Source organism: Bipolaris zeicola, assembly GCF_000523435.1.
Source record: "Bipolaris zeicola 26-R-13 unplaced genomic scaffold scaffold_4, whole genome shotgun sequence".
Taxonomy (NCBI): Eukaryota; Fungi; Ascomycota; class Dothideomycetes; order Pleosporales; family Pleosporaceae; genus Bipolaris; species Bipolaris zeicola.
In genome coordinates, this window is record NW_006912053.1 from 61670 (window position 1) to 83232 (window position 21563).

A 21563-nucleotide genomic window follows, 5' to 3' on the forward strand; every position below is an offset into this window, starting at 1 on the left:
CTCTTTCGTGTTTGATTGGAAACGGAGAACAAGAAGGGGATCTCGCGAACTCGGTCTATTTACTACACAAACGGATATATCTTACATATACACAGCATCCCTCCCTCCCCCCCCCCACAAACCCCCTTCTTCAAGAAGAAAAAGAAGAAAACACCAAGTCTAACTTCTCCGCTCAACGGAAAAGAAGAAGAAAAAGGAGATGGGCGCATAAACAGCCCTGTGTATCAACCCAACAATGACAAAGAGGAAGAAGAAAAAATAGCGAGCGTGAGCCAGCCAGCCAGCCAGCCAGCCAGCAAGTCAGCAAACCCAAAAATCAACGACACATCTTTCCCCCCACCTTCCCAAACTCCTCAACAAACTCAATCCTATCCTTCTCATCATAATCAATCCTAACCTGCTGATTACTCTGCACAGACGGATCGCCATCCTCGAGGTAATTCAGGGGCTCAAGCCGCATGGCCGAATGCGCTGAACTGAACATTGTGACAGGAAGGTCATTAGTCCCCGGTATATGATGCATACCTAGGTTAAACCAAATTGTGCTATTGGTTAAAGGTTGGGTTAGCGATTTGGTGGTGGTGGTGAAGGAGGGAGGGAGGGGGGAAACATACATATCTTCCTGATTCAAGCTTTCATCGTTGAAAAAGGTCGAGAAATCTACGAGTGGGTCGTCTCTTTGGTACTGGTTTAGGCTGTCTGCGGCGCGGGGTTCCGTGTCTTTTTGCTGGGTGATGTAGAGGTCGTGGGTTACAAAGGCACCCGCCTTACCGGTGTTTGTGGAGTTTGTCTGCGTGAGGTGGACGGCGCCGGCTGCTCGCTTGATTCGGTAGCCGGGGTACTCGCCGAAGCGGTTGGGGGTGTCTTTGTTGACGACGGCGTACATGGTGTTGTCGTTTTCGGCCCAGTTGATTTTCGAGTGCGATTCGTTGTCGATGAAGGAGCGGTGGGCTTTGAAGGTGTTGTACTTGCGGCCAGTGCTCCAGGGGTAGTCGGTGGTGATGGGTTTGAAAGTCACTTTCTGGACGCTGTTTTTGCGGCCGTTGATGTCGAAGTCGGCTTTGAAGGTGAGTGTATGGTCGTGCATGCTGCCGGAGAGGAAGTCGTGGATGTGGAAGCCGTAGTCGGGCTCGTTTTCCCAGTATGTGGAGGAGATGTAGCCGGAGAAGCGCGAGGAGACTTCGATGGCGCCGTCGTAGAAGAAGGTGTAGTCGATCAGGAAATCGTAGTTGCCGACGGTGGCTACAGTCCGCATTGTGAATTGGATGTTCTTCGCGACACTGGTGTGAGGTGTGTATTGACCAAAGGAATGGCGGCGAATAGGATATCCTGGGTCGAACTCGAAAATGCAAATAGCATTTTCAAGGGTCTTTGTGCTATTTCCCTCATTAAATGTTGCAGGCAGATATGTAGCATAGCTTGGACAATCATAACCCTTGATGAGGGGCGTCAGCTCGGCTCCCATACCACTTGTAGTATCGTAGAAGGTTGCTTGGGATGCAAAAGGATCTGAGCCCGAGTAGGCTGTCAACGCTTCCTGGAGAGAAAGCTCGTATAAGATGCGCTTTCCTTTGTATTTGATGTCAAAGAGTGACAATCCCCGATCATGAGCGACGTTATGGTAGAAGCTAAAGTCCATCCAGGAAATATAGTTCTCATCGGCATCGATGCGAAACCTTTGGGCTCCTTGTGCGATAGATGTGGGAGGCGGCTGCTCATCCAATGGAAGTGGAGGACCATTCTTGTCAGTGGAAGACCATTTGCCCGCCACATTTGGCGAGGGCTTTTTGTACTTTGGAGAGTGGATCGCCTTCCGGAACTCTTCGGTAGAGGAATAGAATTTCCCAAATGAGTACCAACCGGCGACGTTCCAATCATTCCAATCTCGTGAAGATAGATCGAACTTGATATAGAATCCAAGTGGTGCGACTGTAACGCTGCTAAGTTCCTTGGTGGGGATACCATAGGTCGTAGCCCAGGAAATGATACGGCCATCGTCGTCTTTGAATAGAGCGCCAAAACGCAGACCGACAAGTCCACTCAAGAATGTCTGGTCCAACATTAGCCATTGCTCAGGCATGGTTTTGACGAGACATTGCTTACCGTGTTGAACAAGCGCTGTGAGATATCCTCATGTTCAGTTGCAAACTTTGTGAGGAATTGTGTCCCTTCATTTGTGCTAAAATATAAGGGATGTATATTTGTTTTTCCCGTGTGAGTATTTTGAAACGGAAAGGTGAGCGGCTTGATCGTCGTTGCATATGTAGCTGGCAGAGGGCCAACCATGTACTCTTGCCAGAACATGTCAGTTGTATTGGTAGCACCACTCTGAACTGTAGCGCGTGCATATCTTGCTGGGGGCTTTCCGTATCCGTCCAGGTATTTGGCTGTTTCGGTTTTGTTGGGCTCCAAAAGAGTGACTCGTACACTGAGGGCTGCTCAGTATGGTATTCATGTTTGTAGTTGTTCAACTTACACATAACTATCTTGACTAGATCCTTGGTTGCCATTCAACTTCAATTTTTCTTGCAAGATGTCATTGGCACTTGCCGTCTCCTCCTTGGACAGTGATCTCCATGGGTTGGTGACCGGTGCGTTCAAGGTAGGCTGTCGAGGTGGAGTGCAGGCCTGCTGCGCTGCGGTTGATGAAACAAGGGCAGCTGCGCCTAGTATGATGGTAGACGTCCACATGATAATTTGAGGATAGAGAAAGATGTGTTGAGGAATCCTCATCGTGGGGACTTATGCATGTTATATGTGATTCTGTTCTTCAGGCGATTCTAGTAGTGCACTATGACTCGGGTAGTTGTGCTGTCCTTACCTCCTGCGCATACCCAAGAACGATCTGACTTTTTCGTAGTTGAACGTCTCGGCTCAAAGGGTGTACCCTGCATAACGCTATTGTTGTGTTGTTTTTCTTGCGCGGCGAATACAACAGGAAGCGATCGACGGGTCAACGCCTTGTCGAGCTGAGTCGTAAGAATTAACTTCAGTGTCGGAACAACAATAAGCGTGGATCTTCACTCTAATGATGCTACCTCGTTAAATTGAAATTGTGTGGCTTGACAAGCTGAATGTCTACTATATTAAGAAGGTATCCGATGCCATCCGGCTATGTGCAGATAGCTGGTCAGTTGATGGGTGTCTGATTCAGACCGTGCCTGCCGCCGTACTTTTGTCGAGCTCGGGGCGGATTTTTCACCGCCGAAATCAGTGTGCAACAAAGAACGTGCCAGTAGCAAGAATTGCCGGGCATGTCAGCGGCCCAAGAACAGGTAGTACGACATTCATTGGTGTGTCATGTTGACCATGTTCGATATTACAGTTTTAGCTTAAGTCAACACACACACACATAGTCTACTGCGGTGAATCTTTCATTTCAACCGACCTGACTTCGTCCTGTTACATTTTAGTAAATAGCAAAAGTTGATACAACACACTCTATTCAACTGTCGCGACATTGTTTTCAACGTTTTACTTCACGATGACCGTTTTTCCTCGCTGCTATTCTACTAGCCTATCGTCTGTACTTGGGCTAGTTTTTGTTCTTTGTTAGGCTGAACCTCGTGCAATGGAATACTCAAGAGGATCTAAGATCTCTAGAAGATGAGTTCATCCTTTGCAGTATTCCTTGATTGTATTGTCTCTTCGTTTCTGCATAGCCGTTTACTACTCTCTGCAATGACTGTTGACAAGACCAACAGTTTTGACTGCACGCCCTTCCAAAGACCATACTTAAAAGCAATCTTGTACAAACGGCGTAGAAAAAGAAGTCGCCGAGACTCTAGCAAAAAGTCCGACGATGGATTCACGGAGGCGTTTGTTAAACACATCAATGCTTCATGCAGGTTTGACTGTGCGTTGGAATAGTAGGGACGATTTGTGGCTTTGGCCATCACAAAGCATGATTGAAAGGCAGAAAAATTGATTCAATACTGAATGCAGACTAAAACACAGATGCAACATGATTTGATACTACTCTGCCATTGGCAAAGAAATCAGAGTCTGAACAGAGACGCTCGTACTGGGAATGCACTCTGATACAAATGACAACTGTCTTCACTTGTATCTACTAAGCAATCTGGGGCATCGGATACCCGCGATTGTGCCGGTGTTTGGGGATTGGGCTATGCCGAATACGCCGGGGTGCAATCTGAACATCTCTTCCCAAGTACTTGAGTTGATCTGCCCACAAGGCAAGCTCAATCATGTCTGGGAACGCTCTGTAAAGTTTTCGCACATATCGGGAAAGACGTTCTATTTCTTGAGCCAGATAATACGGGTCCTCGCTTTCTGTGTCCAAACCCAACTGGTAGTGGTAGTGTGTGTTGTGGAATGCTTCGAGTATCGAGTGTACAATGCGAGGTGAGGCCATACGCGGAAGAGGCATGGCGGATGGGGTGGTGGAGATGTGGTCCGGCACACGCGACTGCGCTAACCCGTTTTGGATTCAATTAACGCGTCGCGTCGCGCCTTCTTCAGCTAAGGCTGATGTCTCATGAGCTCCTTCCATTACCACCCCTCACACCTCGCACCTCCCACACCACACACCACGCCCACTGCGCCTTCTGTCAAGAACACACCATGGCTTCTACTGTTCTTGGAAAGAGGACTCGCAGCTCGGCTCGTGTCGACGCTTCCGGTATGAGCAATCAGTGCCCGACAGCCCTTTCTCATTCAACACGTCCCTAACGCGCTATACAGATGAAAAATTGAACGTCGCAACACGGTCGAAGCGGAGGACGCAGTTTGTCATTCACGATGAGGGCGAGATTGAGAACCCATTCGTCACTCCCAAAAAGCAAAATGCCCGGACCGAGGATGCAATGGATGTGGATGAGCCCGAAGAGAAACCCTCCACAAGGCGCGGAAGGAAGACTGGGGCGACACCTGCCAAAAAAATCGACCCATGTTCGCGGTTTCCCCTGTCATCCGCCAAAGAAAACTCTCCCCAAAAATCGCTGGTCGATATACCCGACAAGTTTGCACCTACTCCCTCAACTCCGAGACATCGCGACGCGCTTGCTGCCAAAGTTGCTGTCACACCACGACATCGACTCATTATTCCCGGCCGACCACTGACACCCCGCACACCACACACCCCAGGAACCCCGAGATATACTGCCCCCACCGTCTACAACGAAGCGCGACAAGTATTTGCCAGGGGATCAGCGCCCGCGGTACTCTTTGGACGTGAAAATGAAAAGAAAGAACTCCAAACGTTCATCACCGCCCGCACAAAGGGCCGCAAGTCTGGATGTATCTACGTCTCGGGGCCTCCGGGTACTGGAAAGAGCGCATTTGTCAACGATGTCTGCCGCACAGTTTCAGACGATGATTCTGTCCAAACCGGATACATCAATTGCATGAGCGTGAAGAATGCTCGTGATCTCTACAGGACGCTATTGGAGGAGTTTGTCGACATTACCGAGATTGTCGAGGGCGAGGAGATGGAGGCACTTAGGAACGTTTTCATGCAGCGCGAATCTTCCTACGTTGTTACCCTGGACGAAGTGGACCACCTCTTGGAGCTGGACATTGATCTTTTCTACAACATCTTCGAATGGTCGTTACAAAAGTCTTCCAGTCTGATTCTTGTCGGTATTGCCAACGCCCTCGACCTTACAGATCGATTCCTCCCACGACTCAAGGCCCGCGGTCTCAAGCCACAGCTCCTGCCATTCCTTCCATACAACGCAGCGCAAATATCCTCGGTCATCACCTCAAAACTCAAAGCACTTCTCCCAGCAGGAAGCACTAGTCAACTACCATTCCTCCACCCCACCGCCATCATGTTCCTCTCCAAAAAAGTTGCTGCCCAATCTGGCGACCTCCGCAAAGCCTTTGACATCTGCCGCCGAGCAATCGACCTCATCGAAGCCGACACCCGCGACCAACACGCAAAGAAAGCCACAGAAATCACGCCTTCTCCCACACCCTCCCCTTCAAAGGCTCCCCTGGTAGAAAACGACAACCTCGCCTCCCTCACCACCACTCGCTCCCCCTCAAAAACCAAAGACCTCAGCGCCGCCATCGCCGCCTCCCTCGCTTCTCTGACAGTCGAAACCGCACCCCGCGCCACCATAGCCCACATGGCCAAAATCACCGCCGCAGTCTTCAGCAACGGTACAAGCCAACGCCTGCGAAACCTAAATCTGCAACAAAAAGCCGTCCTCTGCTCTCTCTCCGCCATCGAAAAACACCGCCGCGCAACAGCCGCAGATACAGTTCTATCAACTCCATCCCGCTCTCACACTACTTCTCCCACTATCAAAGACCTCTTCGAAGCCTACACCGCACTTTGCAAGCGCGAAAACATTCTCCACCCGCTCAGCAGCACAGAGTTCCGCGATATCGTAGCCAGTCTCGAGTCTCTATCGCTTATCTCCGCGGTAGACGGCAAGGCAGGATCCCTCGACATCTTCTGTGCCGGCACCCCGAGTCGGCGCGGAAGAGGCAAGGCGTTCCCCGGTGTGGTCGTCGAAGAGCGCAGAGTCGCAAGTGTAGTTGGCGAAAAAGAACTCGCAGAGTCCCTTGTGGGGCCTGGTGCTGCTATCCTAAGGGGCATTTTGGACGCTGAGGCTTGAGTGATACGTATGGAGTTATGCCATGCCTGCTTTTTTTTTCTTGTTGTTTTCACCGAGCGATAAGAGTTGCGATATGCGTCATGCGACACGTTTATCCTACCCCTTCTCTTACCTTTCCTGTTTGAAGTAATTGGGGGGAGTTTAGAAATATGCTTGTTCATGAGCAAAAAGAGCGGTTTGGGTATTGTACTGACGCTGGTTTTTGGATTAATGCTGTTTGTCTGTTTTTTGTGTGTATCATAGCGAACGAGCGAAGAAAGCGATTTGAAGCATTTTTGGTTAGCGAGGCATATATGGATTGGTGTTTGGTTTGCATTGTTCGAAACTCGATGGGTATCGAGGGTAGTTTAGTTCTAGTTTACATCAAATCAAAAACAGTCAAAACAAGAAAACAGAGTGTATGTGCAAGTGGTATCGTTTCACTCGGCAATCTATCAATCCATCTATCACGAATTCTAAACTTTTACTACTCTCCTTCCTCCCCCTCACCTTCCTCATCCTTCTCCTGCCGCAGCGTGCTGGTAGGAACTTGACTCTCCACCCCCCTTTTGCGAAAAACAGCCTGCATCCAGCATCGATACATTTTCAGTCTGCGCTGGCGATTCACCAACATGCGTCTGTCAACGCCGATATGCGCGACTTCGAACGTATGCTTTTCTTCTGACTTATCTTTAATCTGCAACTCCTTGACTTGGTCTTGTAATTGCGATTCTGCACTCTCTTCTCTCTTGTTTTCCTCTTCCGTACCACTACTGGGCGATGGCATCTTTCCAGCCCAGATATTCTCAAGTTCCTCCTGCTCAAAGAAATAAACACGTGTGCCATCTCCCCTCACATAAAAGTTCTCCTGGAGGTACCTTCCCTTCTTGAACCGTACCTGCGCTAGATCTCCACGGCCATAATCTCGAAACAGTACTTGCCCACCCGGCTTAAGTACACGCCAGATATTATCCACGGCCTGACTCCATTGCTCTGGACTCAGCGCACTAAAGATGAAAATCATGAGTACGACATCGACACTGTTTTCCGCCAGGCCAGGTGGTAAGCCCCCGTTTTCCGAGTCAGGCGGTGAAGCAACGTCCCAGACATCTGCCTGGATACGCTCAGGATCGTAGAGTTCATGATTCCTAATCAACTCGACCGCCTTCTTCGAAAAATCACACGCATGAATCTTCAACCTCTTATTCTGACTCCTTTGTAGTATCGGAAACGCACTATTCCCCGCTCCAGCGCCAACCTCCAACAACGTCGCCTGCGGTCCATCCTCCTTACCCAGTTCTTCTAGAATCGGAAACTCCTGCGCAAGCCACTTTCGGTTTTTGAAAAAATTCGTCTTGTTGTTCTTGTAAAATTGGTTCCACCATTTTTCGGGCTGCGCGTTGTAGCGCGAGCGGTCAAAGTCAGATACGGGTTCGGAGCGCTGTTTGGAGTATTGCTCTTCGGAGAAGGCGAGGTAGGTGGCGTCGACGGTGACGTGGTCCCAGGCGTTGAACTCGAAAATGTCGTCGCCTTCCTCGAGGTAGCGGGAGCCGAAGGCGAAGGGGTCGCTGCGCTTTTGGTTGTTGGTGGGGTCGTGAGAGCGGGATTGGGGGGCGCGGACGGGGGCGAAGGAGGCGGGGACGCCGTAGGCGTCGTTTTCGGCTGGGGGTTGTTGTTCTGTGGATGAAGGGTCTTGCGCTGAGTCTTTGGCGCTAGACTGTGTTGATTGTGATTTTGGTGTAGAGGCAGAATGTGGAATCGGGTCGGCAGTGACTGCGAAGCGCATGTGCTCCATGGCTTTTGATAATTGTTGTCTCGGCTGCGGTTTCTTCGACACACTATTATCCGTCTGAAATCTTGCGTCGCAGGATTGAACCAAATCCGCGTTGGCCCCTACATCTTTCTCCGCCCCCTTCGTCGCATCCATATCAGCAGCCATCGTGTCGTTGTAAAGTTGCGTTTATGTCGCGTATATATGCGGGGAGGGGGAGGGGGACCAGGAATTCTTAGAGGGGCACTCGCTTCGCCCCTCCAACGAGGCACGCGAAATTTCCCACGCTAGCAAACCCCCCCCCCCCCCCAGTCCAGTCTAGCGCTGCCGCAACAGCAACTCGTCCCTGACATGATAAGCGTCATGGGGGCGTAAGTAGAGCCGCAACACCCTAGCGCGACATTTCCACATTTCCTCCACCATCAACCGTCAACATCACTCAACCACACCTCCACGCCCAACTCCCAGCAACCGCCGCGAAAAAACGAACACCGGAAACTCCGCTATGATACCAACATAAACAACCACCACCTCAAAAAAATGCCACCACTCAAATCCGCCCGTCCCTTCCTCATCAACCACCACCCATCACACCACCAACGCCGCACCTTCCTCCCCAACCCCTTCACCTCCCTCACCCCACCTACCTCACCCCCTCAAATCCTAACCGCAACCCGCACCCTCCCCTATCCCTCCCCCCCTGTCTACTCCATAATCGCCGACGTCCCCGCCTACTCCTCCTTCCTCCCCTACTGCACCCACAGCACCGTAACGCAATGGTCCCTACCAGACCGCCAGTACCATCGACGCTGGCCCTCTGAAGGAATCATAACAACGGGTTTCGGCGCTATAACCGAGAGTTTCCGGAGTCGCATTTATTGTGTGCCTGGTAGATGGGTTGAGAGTGTGGGGGGAGAGGCGGAGACGGAGTTGAGGGGGGTGGATGTGGCGCATCATTTTGAGGGGGAGGGGCAAGGGATGCAAGGGAGGAGGGAAAAGGGGGAGAATGGGTTATTGACGTATTTGAGGAGTAAGTGGGAGGTTGAAGAGGTGAGGGAGGCGCAGACGAGAGTGAGTTTGGTGGTGGAGTTTTCGTTTGCGAATCCAGTGTATGCGGCGTTGAGTGGAGGCGTGGCACCGAAGGTGGCGGAATACATGGTGAAGGCTTTTGAGACGAGGGTGCAGGAGGTTTTGGAGAGGAATCCGGAAATGGTCACGGCGAGTCTGGCGGATATGGAGGGGAGTGCGATGAAGAGGAAGTAATATGGGCTATAATCACAGTAGCAAAAGCACAAAAGGCATTGCAGCAACATGAACATCAGCGTTTTGAGCGAATATATCAGTTTTCAATCTCAACATCCTAATACACTTAATTGAATAGTGACCTATACACCAAGCCAACCCCCCAAACTCCTACTTGGCACCCTCAAAGTACTTCCTAAATCGAGGCTCATTCTCCAAATCACACGCCAACACCGCTTCATAGCAGCTCATGAGTAACTGGGGGAACTTGACGGTCCAGTACTTCAGATATCCACTCGGCAGCGGCCCAACCTTGGCCTTGATCGAATCCTCCATATCCTCGTAGTGGTTCTTCTTGTTACGCAATGCTCGCAATAAGTCGAGCATACGATCGCCCGTGTACTTGCGTTGCTTACCCAGCGAGTTGACAAAGCCTGGATCCAGCTTGGCGAGGAAGTTACGTCGGTGGTCAAGGACATCCTGAGCGTATTCCTCAAGCTGCGATAGGTGCTCCGACGGTGGGTCGCGAGGCTCTCGCTCCCAATGATCAGAACAGTCACATAAGAAGTCAAGTCGCTTCTGGTCGTCCCAGAAGAAGGGATGGTTCATGACCTGAAGGGCAGTTGGACGAGATTCAGGACGTGGCCGAAGCATCCATTGGATGAGGTGATGTGGCTCCACAGAGTCGGCACCAAGAAGTAGGCGGTCGAGGTTCGACTTTTCCTTCTTGATGTTGTACTCGCGAATCTGCATCCAGCCTTCTTCATCGTCAAATGGGTGGCAGCCACCGGTAAGTACGTAGTAGAAGACACAGCCCAGAGAGAAGATGTCCACAGCCCGCTTCACGCCCTGTGCGACTGGATCCGTCGAGCTGGATGAGTCACGAGAAAAGCCCTGGGAACTTCCATTGACCAGCTCCTTGGGCTGCGAGATGAGCTCCGGGGCTTTCCAGCCGACGGTACCTGCGTTGCCAGTTGTACCGACAAGGGTACTAACATTGTCGGGCAGAGTCTTACAGAGCCCAAAATCAGAAATCACCAGTCGCACGTCATCCTTGGAGGTGATCAGAGGCTGTGCAACAAGAATGTTTTGAGGCTTGATGTCGCGGTGAATGATGCGGAGATGGTGCAGGTGGTTCAAACCGGCAGCGAGCTGGTACAGGCAGGACGATGCCTTCTTACTAATCTTGTTGACCAGACGCTGATGTTCCTCACTGAGCTCCTCTCCAGGCCGCCCGTCCTTGTACAGATCGAAGAGACTAGCTTGGCAGAGTTCGACGGCGATGTAGAGAAAGTTTTCGTCGCGTTCGTCATCAAAGTAGCGGATGACGTTCGGGTGGGGGTCACTGTTCTGTAGAAGCTTGACCTCTTGTTCTGCAAGCCCAAAGTATTGAGGCAACATGCGCTTGACGGCGACCTTGACTTCCTAGAGCGGTGTTAGAATGAGAAGGCGGTGAAAGACCGACGGTGATGAACATACCTTCCATTTTCCTTCAAAGACGAATGTGCCACCACTTCCATTGCCCAATAGTCGATCTTGGTCAATGGTAAGCTTGCCGATGCGTTTGATCTCAGAGATGTTTTGCACGTCACCCCCGCTCACGGTGAGTTCGTCGGGGTGCAGGCGAGGGCCGACTTCGAGCTGTTTGGCTGCGTTCACAATCCGGTTGACCTCATCTTCCTCTTTTTGCTGATTCTTACTCAGCTTACGGCCGCCCCTTCTACCCCGGTGTGTCTTCTTCTTCTTCGGTGTAGCCGGTGCAGCCGTGGGGTCTTGTGAGACATCTTCGGTGCTATTTGCCATTGCCTCAGCATCGCCATTGAGCTTCACCTCTGGCGGAGCAGCTTCGTTCGAGATTGGAGAGACTTGTTCAACAGTCGTAGTCCTGGAGAGGGGTGCAAGATCTTCCTCTTCATCACTTGGGACGGCAAAGGTAACGACCTTCTTCTCCTTGGGCTCCTCCAATGCAGGTAGCTCGTTTTGGTCTTTCTCAACGGTCTCAACAACTGGCTTCTCTGGAACAGGATCATCTGCATGTGGAACAACCAAAAGCTTTTCTTCGCTCAGCTTGACCTCAGGCTCTGGGGAAGCGTGGAATGGCGGAAGAGGCTGTTTGGTGTTGTTGCCTGCATGGACTATCTGCTTGAGGTAGCTCAGACAGGACTCGACCATTGTAGGCTTGATAGAAGCCCCGACACCGCCAAACAGGCAGATGGCAAGTACAATGTATATGTAGACATTGACTGAGCGTGCGACGACTTCAGCCTGTGGTGGTGCATCAATGCTTGGTGGCTGGTGATGCTCCCTTGGGGAAGTCTCCGGTGGGTTGGAGATGACCTGATCATTTACAGAGTCGTAGAAAGTTGGTGCAGGAATGCCCAGCAGCTGAGTTGGCATTTCAGGAATCTTGTAGTCGAGTCTGTGCACACCAATAAGGCTCTTCTTGTCTGGCAAGGCGTAGGCCGCATCCCAATCGTATGCAGCCTGATTCTGCTTGTAGCAACTTGCGTCTGGGGCACCATCTGTCACGGCAGGGTAGTTGACTTCTGACAGTGCATACCACGCTCCCGAGTCGGTTGTGTTGAGGAGAACATGATTGGCCTTGTCCTCTGAAAATACAGGCCCCGCAGGCTGGGGCAAAAGGACCAAGGGTGGGTCAGAGGATTGGTCGTTTGAAGGACGGGCAACATCAAAGACGCGTGCAACTGGGAACGGCAGACGCTGCCTATAAAGTGGCCGCTGGTGCGACCTTGGACGTTTGTAGTCAAAGGCAATGACTTCGCCGTTATATGTGGTGTAGATGTACTGCTTGTCCAACGTCTGGTCGTACTGCGATTGCAAATCTCTGTCACGACTGTTGGGGTTCCACTCTGCATATTTGAGCGTGCATATGTGCTCGTTGGTCTTCTTGTTGTGGATGGTGATGGTGTACTGGGTCTGCCCAATGTCGATGACCCCGCGGCAGTCACGTTCTCGCGCGCTAAAGTAGTTTCTCGACTCTGGGGCACAACTGTCGTCGTGGGGAAAGGTTCCACCAGGACTGAAGCTCTGCTTGACTATACCAGAGGCTGCATCGACAAGCAACATGAATGTCTTCTTCTCGACGTTGTACACGACCGGAAGTTCCGGATCATCGCTCGAATAAGGTGCGTTTTCGGCCAATTGCTTGACCGTCACGCCCAGGTGTTGGAGATGGGGATAAGGGCCTGGGGAGAGGAGGTAGAGGGCACCATCTTCTCGCGGCTCCACGATCCATACAAAGGGCTGGTCCTGTGGGTCAACACTGCCGCCGGATGAGTTGTAGATGGTTTCCAACATGGGCCTCCCGCTCAGCTCCCAAATCTCCTCGCCATTGTATCGGTCGCGTGCGTGTATGTGGCCATCGACGGTCGCCAAGAGAACAAAGTCCTCAACTTCCCAATCCTGCAGAGAGCGCGCACCGGGGACTAAGCCCCCCGAGGCTGCATATCTGGCGGGATCGGCTCTGACAGCACTGATGGCTGGAGCAGAAGGAACTCTGGTTGCTAGGGCGCGCACGTTCTGGCTGTGAAGGGATGAGTGGGGTCTTCGACGCGGAGCATCAACTACCGCGTTCTTCTGGGCGAGTTTTGCGTGTTTGTGGATGGGCTTGGGGTTGATGATGGGAGCGTGTTCTATATGGAGGGCGGGTCGAGGGGCTCCGCTGGGGACATGATGTTCGAGGCGTGGAGGAGGTAGTGGGATTTGTTGTTGCTGTTGTGGTTGTTGTTGTTGTGGTTGCTGCTGCTGAGCGGCCACAAGTCCGGCGAGGAGCAGGAGGGCGAGAGTGGTGAGCGCCGAGCCAGCACCAGGCGGCCGGCGCGGACGCGGCATTGCGGGCGTGTATGGGGATCAGTTGGAAGCCTTGGGCAGGCAGCGAGGGCGAGGGAGATGGAGCATCCGCAAGCAGTGATGGAGGCGAAGGGCTGGGTCAGAAGAGGAGCGGGAAAAGACGCCCGTGGCAGCGAATTTAGGACGATATTAAGGCCTCGCGGGGGGGGGGGGACTCGCCTGCTGCAGCTGAGCGTGGGCACCATAAGCTGGGGTCCGGTCGGGGCCTCGTCAGCCCACCCGTCACTGCTACTAGCATTTAGACTCCTTGTCCACACACTCGCCCGTTTTCCTCGTTTTGGCCGCCACCGCCCATCCATCCACATCATCCATCCACTCCCCAACGCAGGGACCGAAAGGCGACGGGCCATCCCATTCCATCCATGTCCCGTACCTTGTGCTTGTGCTCTTGGCCGGGGCAGCAATGGCGGTCCTGTGCCTGCAGAGATGGAAACACGGCTGCATCCTCATGCCATGGACAGCCATTGCCCACCAGCCAGCCCACGACGCCAGGACGCATGCCACCGGAGCCAAAACCAAAGCACGCATCCACCCAGACCCAGACGGCCATGGTGGCGCAGTAGGTGAACTGTATCCCTCCCGCCCGCCCCGCACCATACCACACTACTCGCACACCCAACCACCAATTCCCAAGCACCCAAAGTCCGTACGCCAGACGGCACACGCTCAACCTGCCCGGCTCTGTCCTGCCCTGCCGCCCGTCACAAACCGCACAACCATATTTAGACTTGTCGTGACCAAAGTAACCTCTCAGAAAATATCAGTGTGTCCGAAGAGAGTTTCCTGTTTCGGTGCTTAGGTGTCTTTGCGGTAATGGCGAGACACGGAGATGAAACACATGTCAGCGCCGAACCGCCCACCGCCCGTCCCACCGCATCCGTCACGTGACTCGCCCGCTGGACTGAATCATCTAGAAGGTCGACTGAGTCGCGTTACCTGCATCCGTCAACCACAATGCCACACCCCCTCACCCCCATCACATCTACTCCATATTAACTCAATCAATCAATGGCACATGCATCAACTCCGGCGCGCCCTGCTGCACCATGCAAACAGGAACCGCCCGTATTACATGCGTCACGCCTTGTGCGGCCACCTACGTCCTTCCGTACTAGTCACTTCCCACAATCTGACACACAAGGCACGGAACAACCGTTCAGGCGCCTGAGGCTCTGGCTGCATTCATCTTGCTTTGTAATATACACTCGATCTTGTGCCCGTGATTCCATTGCTTCATAACGTCCTGTCCCCTCCCCTTTACATACGATCGCGTCGTCGTGGTGCGCTTCGGATAATGTTGTCCACTCGCAATAGCAGCTGTCAAAGTTAGTGCCCATATCACAACCGTCTTCTCGCAATACACTCACCTCTGCGGCCTCCGAGGCCGACGACACCACTGCTCGCTTCAGCTTGTAACTTTCAATCACACCCAGCTCCCTCATGTCTGCAATGCCACCTCCCGGTGACAGCAGATCTAGACCCGAGCTCGTCAGGCCCGAGTAGACGGCTTTCCGGAGTCGCGTGACCAGGTCGCTCGAGTCGAATCCGGCATTGTCAGCCAGGATCGTAGGCAGTTGTTGCAGCGCCTTGGAAAACGATTCGACCGCAATCGCCTTCTTGCCAGCCACATTTTGTGCCGCCTCCGCCACTGCCTTTGCCATGTTCATCTCGGCGCAGCCACCACCCAGTGTTGTCCGGGGCTCCTTGACTGTTTGTGACAATACGGCAAGAGCATCGTGTAGCGATCGCTCGGCTTCATCCAGAAGCTGCTCGGTAGCACCACGCAGCACAATGGTGCATGCTCGTCCCGCCTTGGTGCCCGAGAACTTGATCAACACATCCTCTCCAATTATCACCTCCTCGACGACATCGCAGTAGCCGAGCTTGACATTCTCAGGGTGGTCGAAAGTCGAGGTAATCTCTCCGCCAGTGACCAGAGCCAGTCGCTCAATGCCCTCAAAGTCTGCGTGCTCAATCGAGCAGATGCCAGCATCCGCAAACAGCTGCTCTGGCCAGTTGTAGATGAGCTGTCGGTTGACAAAGCAGTTGATGCCGTGTGCCTTGATACGCTCCACCTTGGCCTTCATCTTCTCACGCTCAGCCTTTTCCAATTCGGCAAGCTTGCCCGTTGAATCCACCTTGACTCGCGCTCCAAAAATCTTGATCTTGTCTGTGTCCATGGCTGTGTTTGCAACCAGAATCTTTGCATTCTCTATCCGCTTGGGCTGGTTCACGCCAAACTTCTTGTCCAGAATGAATCCCTCGTCCAAGTACGAGTCCTTTAGCTTTCCTCCAGCCTTCTTGATGATCTGGATGTGTGTCAGGTCCGTCGAGCCTCCGAGCTTGAGGACAGCGTCTACGGCGAGCTTGGCAAATTGTGTGCGGTCCTGCGAGAGCACCTTGGAGCTCAGCGTTGTGCGGGCAATGGCCTCGAGATCTTTTCGGAATTCCTGCTCGTCATTGCTATGGTCCACTGCAATCTTTTCCAGTGCTTTGAGTGCTGCACTGCTTGCTATCCTGTATCCTTCGATGATAGTCTGGGGGTGGATCTTCTGGTCGACCAATTTCTCCGCCTCCCGCAGCAGTTCGGCGGCAAGGACAGTGACTGACGTGGTTCCGTCACCGACTTCGTCATCCTGGACTTTTGAAATATTGACTAGTACTTTTGCGGCGGCGTTGTCGAGGGCAATCGCTTTGAGAATGGTGGCACCGTCGTTTGTGACCATGATCTCTCCGGTCGAACTTTCCACACATGTGAGTTGGGGCCTACGAGTGGAAGCGGGGCAATCTTCACTTACGCAGACTGCATGATCTTGTCCATGCCCTTAGGGCCCAATGTGCTCTTGACCAAGTCTCCAACAGCGATGGCGCCTACAAAGGCAGAGAGGCGCGCATTCTCGCCCTTCTCCTCCGTTACGTCGTCCGCAAAGATCTGAGTGGGGTTCGACTACATGTCTTGTCAGCCACTACGGTTGTTCTTTATTGTTTTGTGAGAAAATTCGGGCGCTCATACCATCTTGCTGGAATTCCTAGGCAAGTAAAGAGGGGTATCTCAGAAGGTGTGGGGTTGTCGGCTGGATGTGCCTGGACGCGACTTTTTTCTAGTCTTGCCCGCGTTGAAGCTGTGTTTGCGGTGTTTGCGCGGAGCTTCCCCGGCCAATGGTTCCACCGGGGTCCGTGACTTGTGAATGCCTATTACCACCTTTGCTGCACAACATCAAACCACCTAGAAATCGTGGTGATTTTAGTTGTATAGTCTTGTCTGGAACCACAATCTCTTTAAATACCTTGAAATTCTGCGATATCACACCTGCGCAAAATGTCAAAGCGACCGGCCCTGGAGCCTCTCGAGGAAATGTACGACGCGCCGTCGCCAGCTATGAAGCGCCCAAAAGTCGAGGATGAAGAGATGGAAGACTCCGATACGAACGGCGCGACTGGCAATGGCCACCTCATGGCTCCCCGACCGCAAGACCAAGACAAGATAGACATTGTAGGCGCAGACGCAGAGGAGCATGAGGAGCTTGAAGAAGCCGGCGCATTGGACGACGAAGACGGTGACGAGCCCGCAGTCGCCGCGCCAAAACGCCAGAGTGCGCCAGAAGCCGGATACACCGATCTTTACCTCGACACAATAAACCGCAAAGTCCTTGACTTTGACTTTGAGAAGCTATGCTCCGTCACGCTGTCCAACATCAACGTATACGCCTGTCTCGTATGTGGGAAATACTACCAAGGTCGGGGGCCAAAGTCACAAGCATACTTTCATGCGCTGGAAGAGGGACACCACGTATACGTCAACATGGAGACGAAGAAGGTCTATGTGCTTCCAGAGGGCTATGAAGTGACGTCCAAGTCGCTAGACGACATCAAGTTTGTCGTAGACCCACGCATGAGCAAGGAGGAGGTAGCAAAGCTGGACAAGGAGCCAAAAGTGTCGTGGGATCTCTCAAATCGCGAGTACATACCAGGCTTTGTGGGCATGAACAACATCAAGGCAAACGACTACTTCAACGTAGTGATACAAGCCCTCTCCCACGTCGTCCCACTGCGCAACTACTTCATGCTCGAAGACCTCTCCAACCGACCGCAACTCGCCCAGCGCTTCAGCACCCTTGTGCGCAAGATCTGGAACCCACGCGCCTTCAAAACCCACGTCTCACCGCACGAGCTCCTCCAAGAAATCGCCCTCCGCTCCTCGAAACGCTTCACCCTAACCGACCAATCCGACCCCGTCGACTTTCTCTCCTGGTTCCTCAACAACCTCCACCTCGCCGTCGGCGGCTCGCGCACAAAACCCCACAGCAGCATCATCCAAAAAGTCTTCCAAGGCACCCTCAAAATCGAACAACAAGAAATCACCGCCCGCGCCGACGCCGGCGACCGCCTCCGCTTCGAAGACGCCGCCGTCCAAACAACAACCTCGCACTTCCTCGTCCTAACCCTCGACCTCCCCGCCGCACCCCTCTTCCAAGACGCCCTCGAAAAAAACATCATCCCCCAAGTCCCCCTCGTAAACATCCTCTCAAAATACAACGGCGTAACTCCTCAAGAGAAATCAAAGAACCGCGTCCGATACCGTCTTCTACACCCCCTCCCCCCCTACCTCCTCTTCAACATCAAACGCTTCTCGAAAAATAAATTCGTCGCAGAACGCAACCCCACTATCGTCACCTTCCCCGTTCACTCCCTCGACATGTCACCCTACGTCGAACCGAATCCCGCGGAATACCCCCCAGGTGAACCCATATGGTACGACCTCGTCGCCAACATCACGCACGAAGCTGTCAAGAAGAAAGACGATAGCGTGGAGGGCGAGCTTGAGAGCAAGATTTGGAGGGTACAAGTTAAAGATCGCGCGAGGGAGGAGTGGTATGGAATTCAGGATTTGTTTGTGGAGAAGGAGAGGGCGGAGACGCTGTTTACAAAGGAGGCGTATCTGATGGTTTGGGAGAGGAGAAAGGGGCAGGGCGGGAGGAGCAGGAAGTGAAGGATTTAAATCTGATATAAGAGATTTATTTTTAATTGTGGAGAAGAAAAAACAAAAGAACGATTCATTCAGATATGTATATGGACTTTATTCAACCATGACAACGTCCCTTCCGCCTTCCAACCCCAACCCATTCATGCCCTCACTCACACCCCCGACCTCATCCATCTCTCTCAATGTAAAATCCAACAAATAACTCTCATCCACCAACTCCTCTACTCGCCTATAATGTCTCTCTGAATAAACCTTGATAGCCTCCAGCACATCCTTCAGACTCCCCTTCGCCGCAACTTTGCCTTGAGGCTTCAGCCCCGCAAGCCGTGCTGCTGGGTACGATTTGACAATCGTGTGTAGAATCTTCTGGGCGATGGGAGCGGTGCGGACGTTTGTATTCCAGTCGCGGAGGCGGAGGAGGAGTTTGTAGAGTTGTTCGTCGGCGAGGGATGCGAGGACGGCGTCGACGGAGTTGAGACCGGATAGGGAGTCTGGGTCTGGAGAGTCTGATTCCACGACGGATTTGAAGAGGGAGAAGAGGCGGGCGGGTTGGTCCATTTGGAGGGCGAGGACGATGGCGTCGCGGTAGTTTCCTGCGTAGGCGTAGTTTTGGAGTTTCTGGTCGAGTTCGATGCGCTCGGTTTCGGCGGTGGTGGCGGCTTCGAGCGTGGTGCTGGTTGTGTCTTGCCAGAAGGTTATGACGCTGTCACCGCCGCCAGAGACGAGGGCGCCAGTTTGAGGGTGGGCGACGAGGGCCCAGACACGGTCGGTGTGGTTGTCGAGGGTAGACATTGTCTCGCCCGAGATGGAGTCCCAGATCTTGACCAAGCCGTCACCGGCTGCAGAGGCGACTTGCGGACCTCGTTTGTCTCGCGCGTCCACTGGACGGTATGGGAGCCATGCGAGCTTCAGAACACTGTTGGAGTGGCCTTCAAGCGTCAAAAGACAGCTGTAGTCCGCCAGACTCCAGATCTTGACCGTCTTGTCTCCACTGCCAGTTGCAATCAAGCCCTTGCCACTCGAATTCGGAGCCTGTGAGTCTTTTGGTGCAAACTTGACGCTCCAGACACCACGACGGTGACCTCGAAGGACACCAATCGCTTCTCCTTCAGCAGCCGAATAGATCTTGACTGTACGGTCCTGTGACGCAGAAGCGAACAGAGTCCCAGACGGGTCGATGTCAATTGCGTTGATATCCTTATCGTGTGCCTTGCGAGTATACTTTGCTCGTAGCTTTCCCTTCATCTCCTTAGTCATGTCCCACCGCTTAACGGTCCGATCTTGGGATCCTGTTACAATGTATGCCGGGGGGTGTGATAACGGATCTGTGAATGCGGCAGACGACTCCTGAGGCACTATATGAGGTAACGCAATTGCACCCAGCGATTCAGCATGACCTGTCAAAACTGCTGCACAAGTGTATGATCCGTGTTCGGGATCTAGTCGCCATAGCCGGGCTGTATTGTCCTTTGCACCTGTGACGAGCCAATGTCCTGACCAGTCCACATCTAGACAGATGACAATATCATCATGGCCTTTTAGTAGTCCCACGTCTGCGCCAAAGTATCTTCCTTCTGTTGCGTCGTCTCCCTCTGACTCGTTTAATGTGATGATGCGAATGTCCTCGGAGTTGGTGTTCAATGCCAGCAATGATTTGTCACGGCCGACGTACGCAATATCAATCACTTCGTCATGCGTTCCGGAGACACGCCGAAAGACTGGTAGAGGATCAATCGTCTCCTCGACGACAAGGGATTCGGCAGATTTGAGAGAGTGAAAGTTGAGTACCTGGTCAGCATGTACTGAGATCAGGTAAGACAGGGTTGGGTAGTAGAGAATGTTGACAATCTCATCCGTTTCTATACCCGGCTCTTGCTCTGATGTGAGTTCGCGTCCGCTTGATGTTGACCAAAGTCGTACTCTGCCGTTTTCTCCACCAGAGTACAAGATCTTTCCGTCTGCAACAAAACCGGCGCTCTCGATGCCTTCGAGTGCGGCAATGGTGCGTTGCGCCTTCCACCTGTTCGAGTCCCATGCAATCAGAGTCTTGTCTCTACTACCAGAGAGGAGCAGCTTTTCCTGTGGTGAATACTGCAGCGATCGAACCACAGAAACGTGCGAATCTAATATGGCGGCGCTCTTCCTCTTGTGCAAATCCCAGATTCTAATTTTTCCGTCCTCGGCACCCGAGGCCAGTCGGAATTGTATCTGACTTTCGCCCTGGGCTTGTTCGATCTCGGCACCTTCTTGTCTTGATTTCCTCTTCCGTTTCTTGTTGTTTTCGGATGCATCTTCCCGCTCAGCTACCTCAACCTCAAAGAAATGAAGCGCGGAAACAACCCCACCATGGCCATGAAAAGCGTGGGTGGTGTAGCCGCCGCGAATGTCCCAAACTTTGACAACACCATCTGCGCCTCCGGTTGCTAGTAGCGTTCCTGTGCGGTCTGTGGCCAGAGTGACTACAGGTGACGTATGCGGTCGAAGGGTGCGGACAAGTTGGAGTTCGATGGAGTCGTCCCCGTTTTCAGAAGGGTTGAGAGAAAATAGGCGCATGGACAGTGATCGCGAGCATACAATGAGATGCGAGGCAGAAGGCGTTACTGGAACATGTTAGTGACCGTTGCTATAGCTGGAGAAATTACTTACAAGTCAATGATGTGATTGCCTCGCCGTCGCCCTCGGCTCTTGCCAGCTCTTGTCCATTTGTGAGGTCGGTGAGAAGAACATCTTCACCCAAGCTAGCAGCCAGGATGCGCCCGTCCTGGCTCAATGCCAAACTGCCTCCCGAGTAGATGGGCTGCAAGGTACGGCCAACCTCGTAGGTGGTCTTCACAGCAGTTCTTTGCGCCGCCATGTTGGGGTAGGAATTGGTGGCGTCAAGGCTCGTGGAGGTTGTGGATGAGACATGTCGCGAAAGTTGAAGATGGAAAAAAGTTTATCGATAAGAGCCGTCGCAACCACGCGCTTACGCTGACGTTTGGCGCAAGCGCGTCTGTCTCAGTCGAGTACTCGGTCTCCAACGACAGTGTTGGCTATGTGTTCACCACCCAACATGTCCATCAGTCTGTATTTCCAAGGAGCGGTAGTTTCACTCATTACTTGCACACAGTAGCAGCCACTCACACCCCCA

At 52.8% G+C, this 21563-nt stretch overlaps 9 protein-coding genes across 9 annotated transcripts; 3 read left to right on the plus strand and 6 right to left on the minus strand.

Annotated features, from left to right (window-relative positions):
* Positions 1–316: 316 nt before the first annotated feature.
* Positions 317–2691, minus strand: COCCADRAFT_21929 (uncharacterized protein; the record flags this gene model as incomplete). Its single annotated transcript, XM_007708810.1, has 4 exons — positions 317–545; positions 615–2050; positions 2104–2428; positions 2477–2691. 4 exons carry the CDS (start codon positions 2689–2691, stop codon positions 317–319), a joined length of 2205 nt encoding a protein of 734 aa, XP_007707000.1.
* A 1381-nt stretch (positions 2692–4072) lies between these two features.
* Positions 4073–4375, minus strand: COCCADRAFT_82433 (uncharacterized protein; the record flags this gene model as incomplete). The annotated part of the gene is made up of 1 exon (XM_007708880.1): positions 4073–4375. One exon carries the CDS (start codon positions 4373–4375, stop codon positions 4073–4075), a length of 303 nt encoding a protein of 100 aa, XP_007707070.1.
* Positions 4376–4584: 209 nt separating this feature from the next.
* COCCADRAFT_82427 (uncharacterized protein) lies at positions 4585–6587 on the plus strand (the record flags this gene model as incomplete). The annotated part of the gene is made up of 2 exons (XM_007708881.1): positions 4585–4642; positions 4705–6587. 2 exons carry the CDS (start codon positions 4585–4587, stop codon positions 6585–6587), a joined length of 1941 nt encoding a protein of 646 aa, XP_007707071.1.
* A 466-nt stretch (positions 6588–7053) lies between these two features.
* On the minus strand, positions 7054–8493 carry COCCADRAFT_82581 (uncharacterized protein; the record flags this gene model as incomplete). Its single annotated transcript, XM_007708882.1, has 2 exons — positions 7054–7256; positions 7335–8493. The coding sequence occupies 2 exons, from the start codon at positions 8491–8493 to the stop codon at positions 7054–7056; spliced, it is 1362 nt and encodes a 453-aa protein (XP_007707072.1).
* A 384-nt stretch (positions 8494–8877) lies between these two features.
* Positions 8878–9600, plus strand: COCCADRAFT_21932 (uncharacterized protein; the record flags this gene model as incomplete). Its single annotated transcript, XM_007708811.1, has 1 exon — positions 8878–9600. One exon carries the CDS (start codon positions 8878–8880, stop codon positions 9598–9600), a length of 723 nt encoding a protein of 240 aa, XP_007707001.1.
* A 150-nt stretch (positions 9601–9750) lies between these two features.
* Positions 9751–13431, minus strand: COCCADRAFT_32261 (uncharacterized protein; the record flags this gene model as incomplete). The annotated part of the gene is made up of 2 exons (XM_007708839.1): positions 9751–11004; positions 11059–13431. 2 exons carry the CDS (start codon positions 13429–13431, stop codon positions 9751–9753), a joined length of 3627 nt encoding a protein of 1208 aa, XP_007707029.1.
* Positions 13432–14706: 1275 nt separating this feature from the next.
* On the minus strand, positions 14707–16465 carry COCCADRAFT_21934 (uncharacterized protein; the record flags this gene model as incomplete). Its single annotated transcript, XM_007708812.1, has 4 exons — positions 14707–14766; positions 14817–16191; positions 16248–16396; positions 16463–16465. The coding sequence occupies 4 exons, from the start codon at positions 16463–16465 to the stop codon at positions 14707–14709; spliced, it is 1587 nt and encodes a 528-aa protein (XP_007707002.1).
* A 303-nt stretch (positions 16466–16768) lies between these two features.
* On the plus strand, positions 16769–18439 carry COCCADRAFT_82575 (uncharacterized protein; the record flags this gene model as incomplete). Its single annotated transcript, XM_007708883.1, has 2 exons — positions 16769–16942; positions 16973–18439. The coding sequence occupies 2 exons, from the start codon at positions 16769–16771 to the stop codon at positions 18437–18439; spliced, it is 1641 nt and encodes a 546-aa protein (XP_007707073.1).
* An 87-nt stretch (positions 18440–18526) lies between these two features.
* COCCADRAFT_21936 (uncharacterized protein) lies at positions 18527–21287 on the minus strand (the record flags this gene model as incomplete). Its single annotated transcript, XM_007708813.1, has 2 exons — positions 18527–21033; positions 21080–21287. 2 exons carry the CDS (start codon positions 21285–21287, stop codon positions 18527–18529), a joined length of 2715 nt encoding a protein of 904 aa, XP_007707003.1.
* Between the last annotated feature and the right edge of the window lie 276 nt (positions 21288–21563).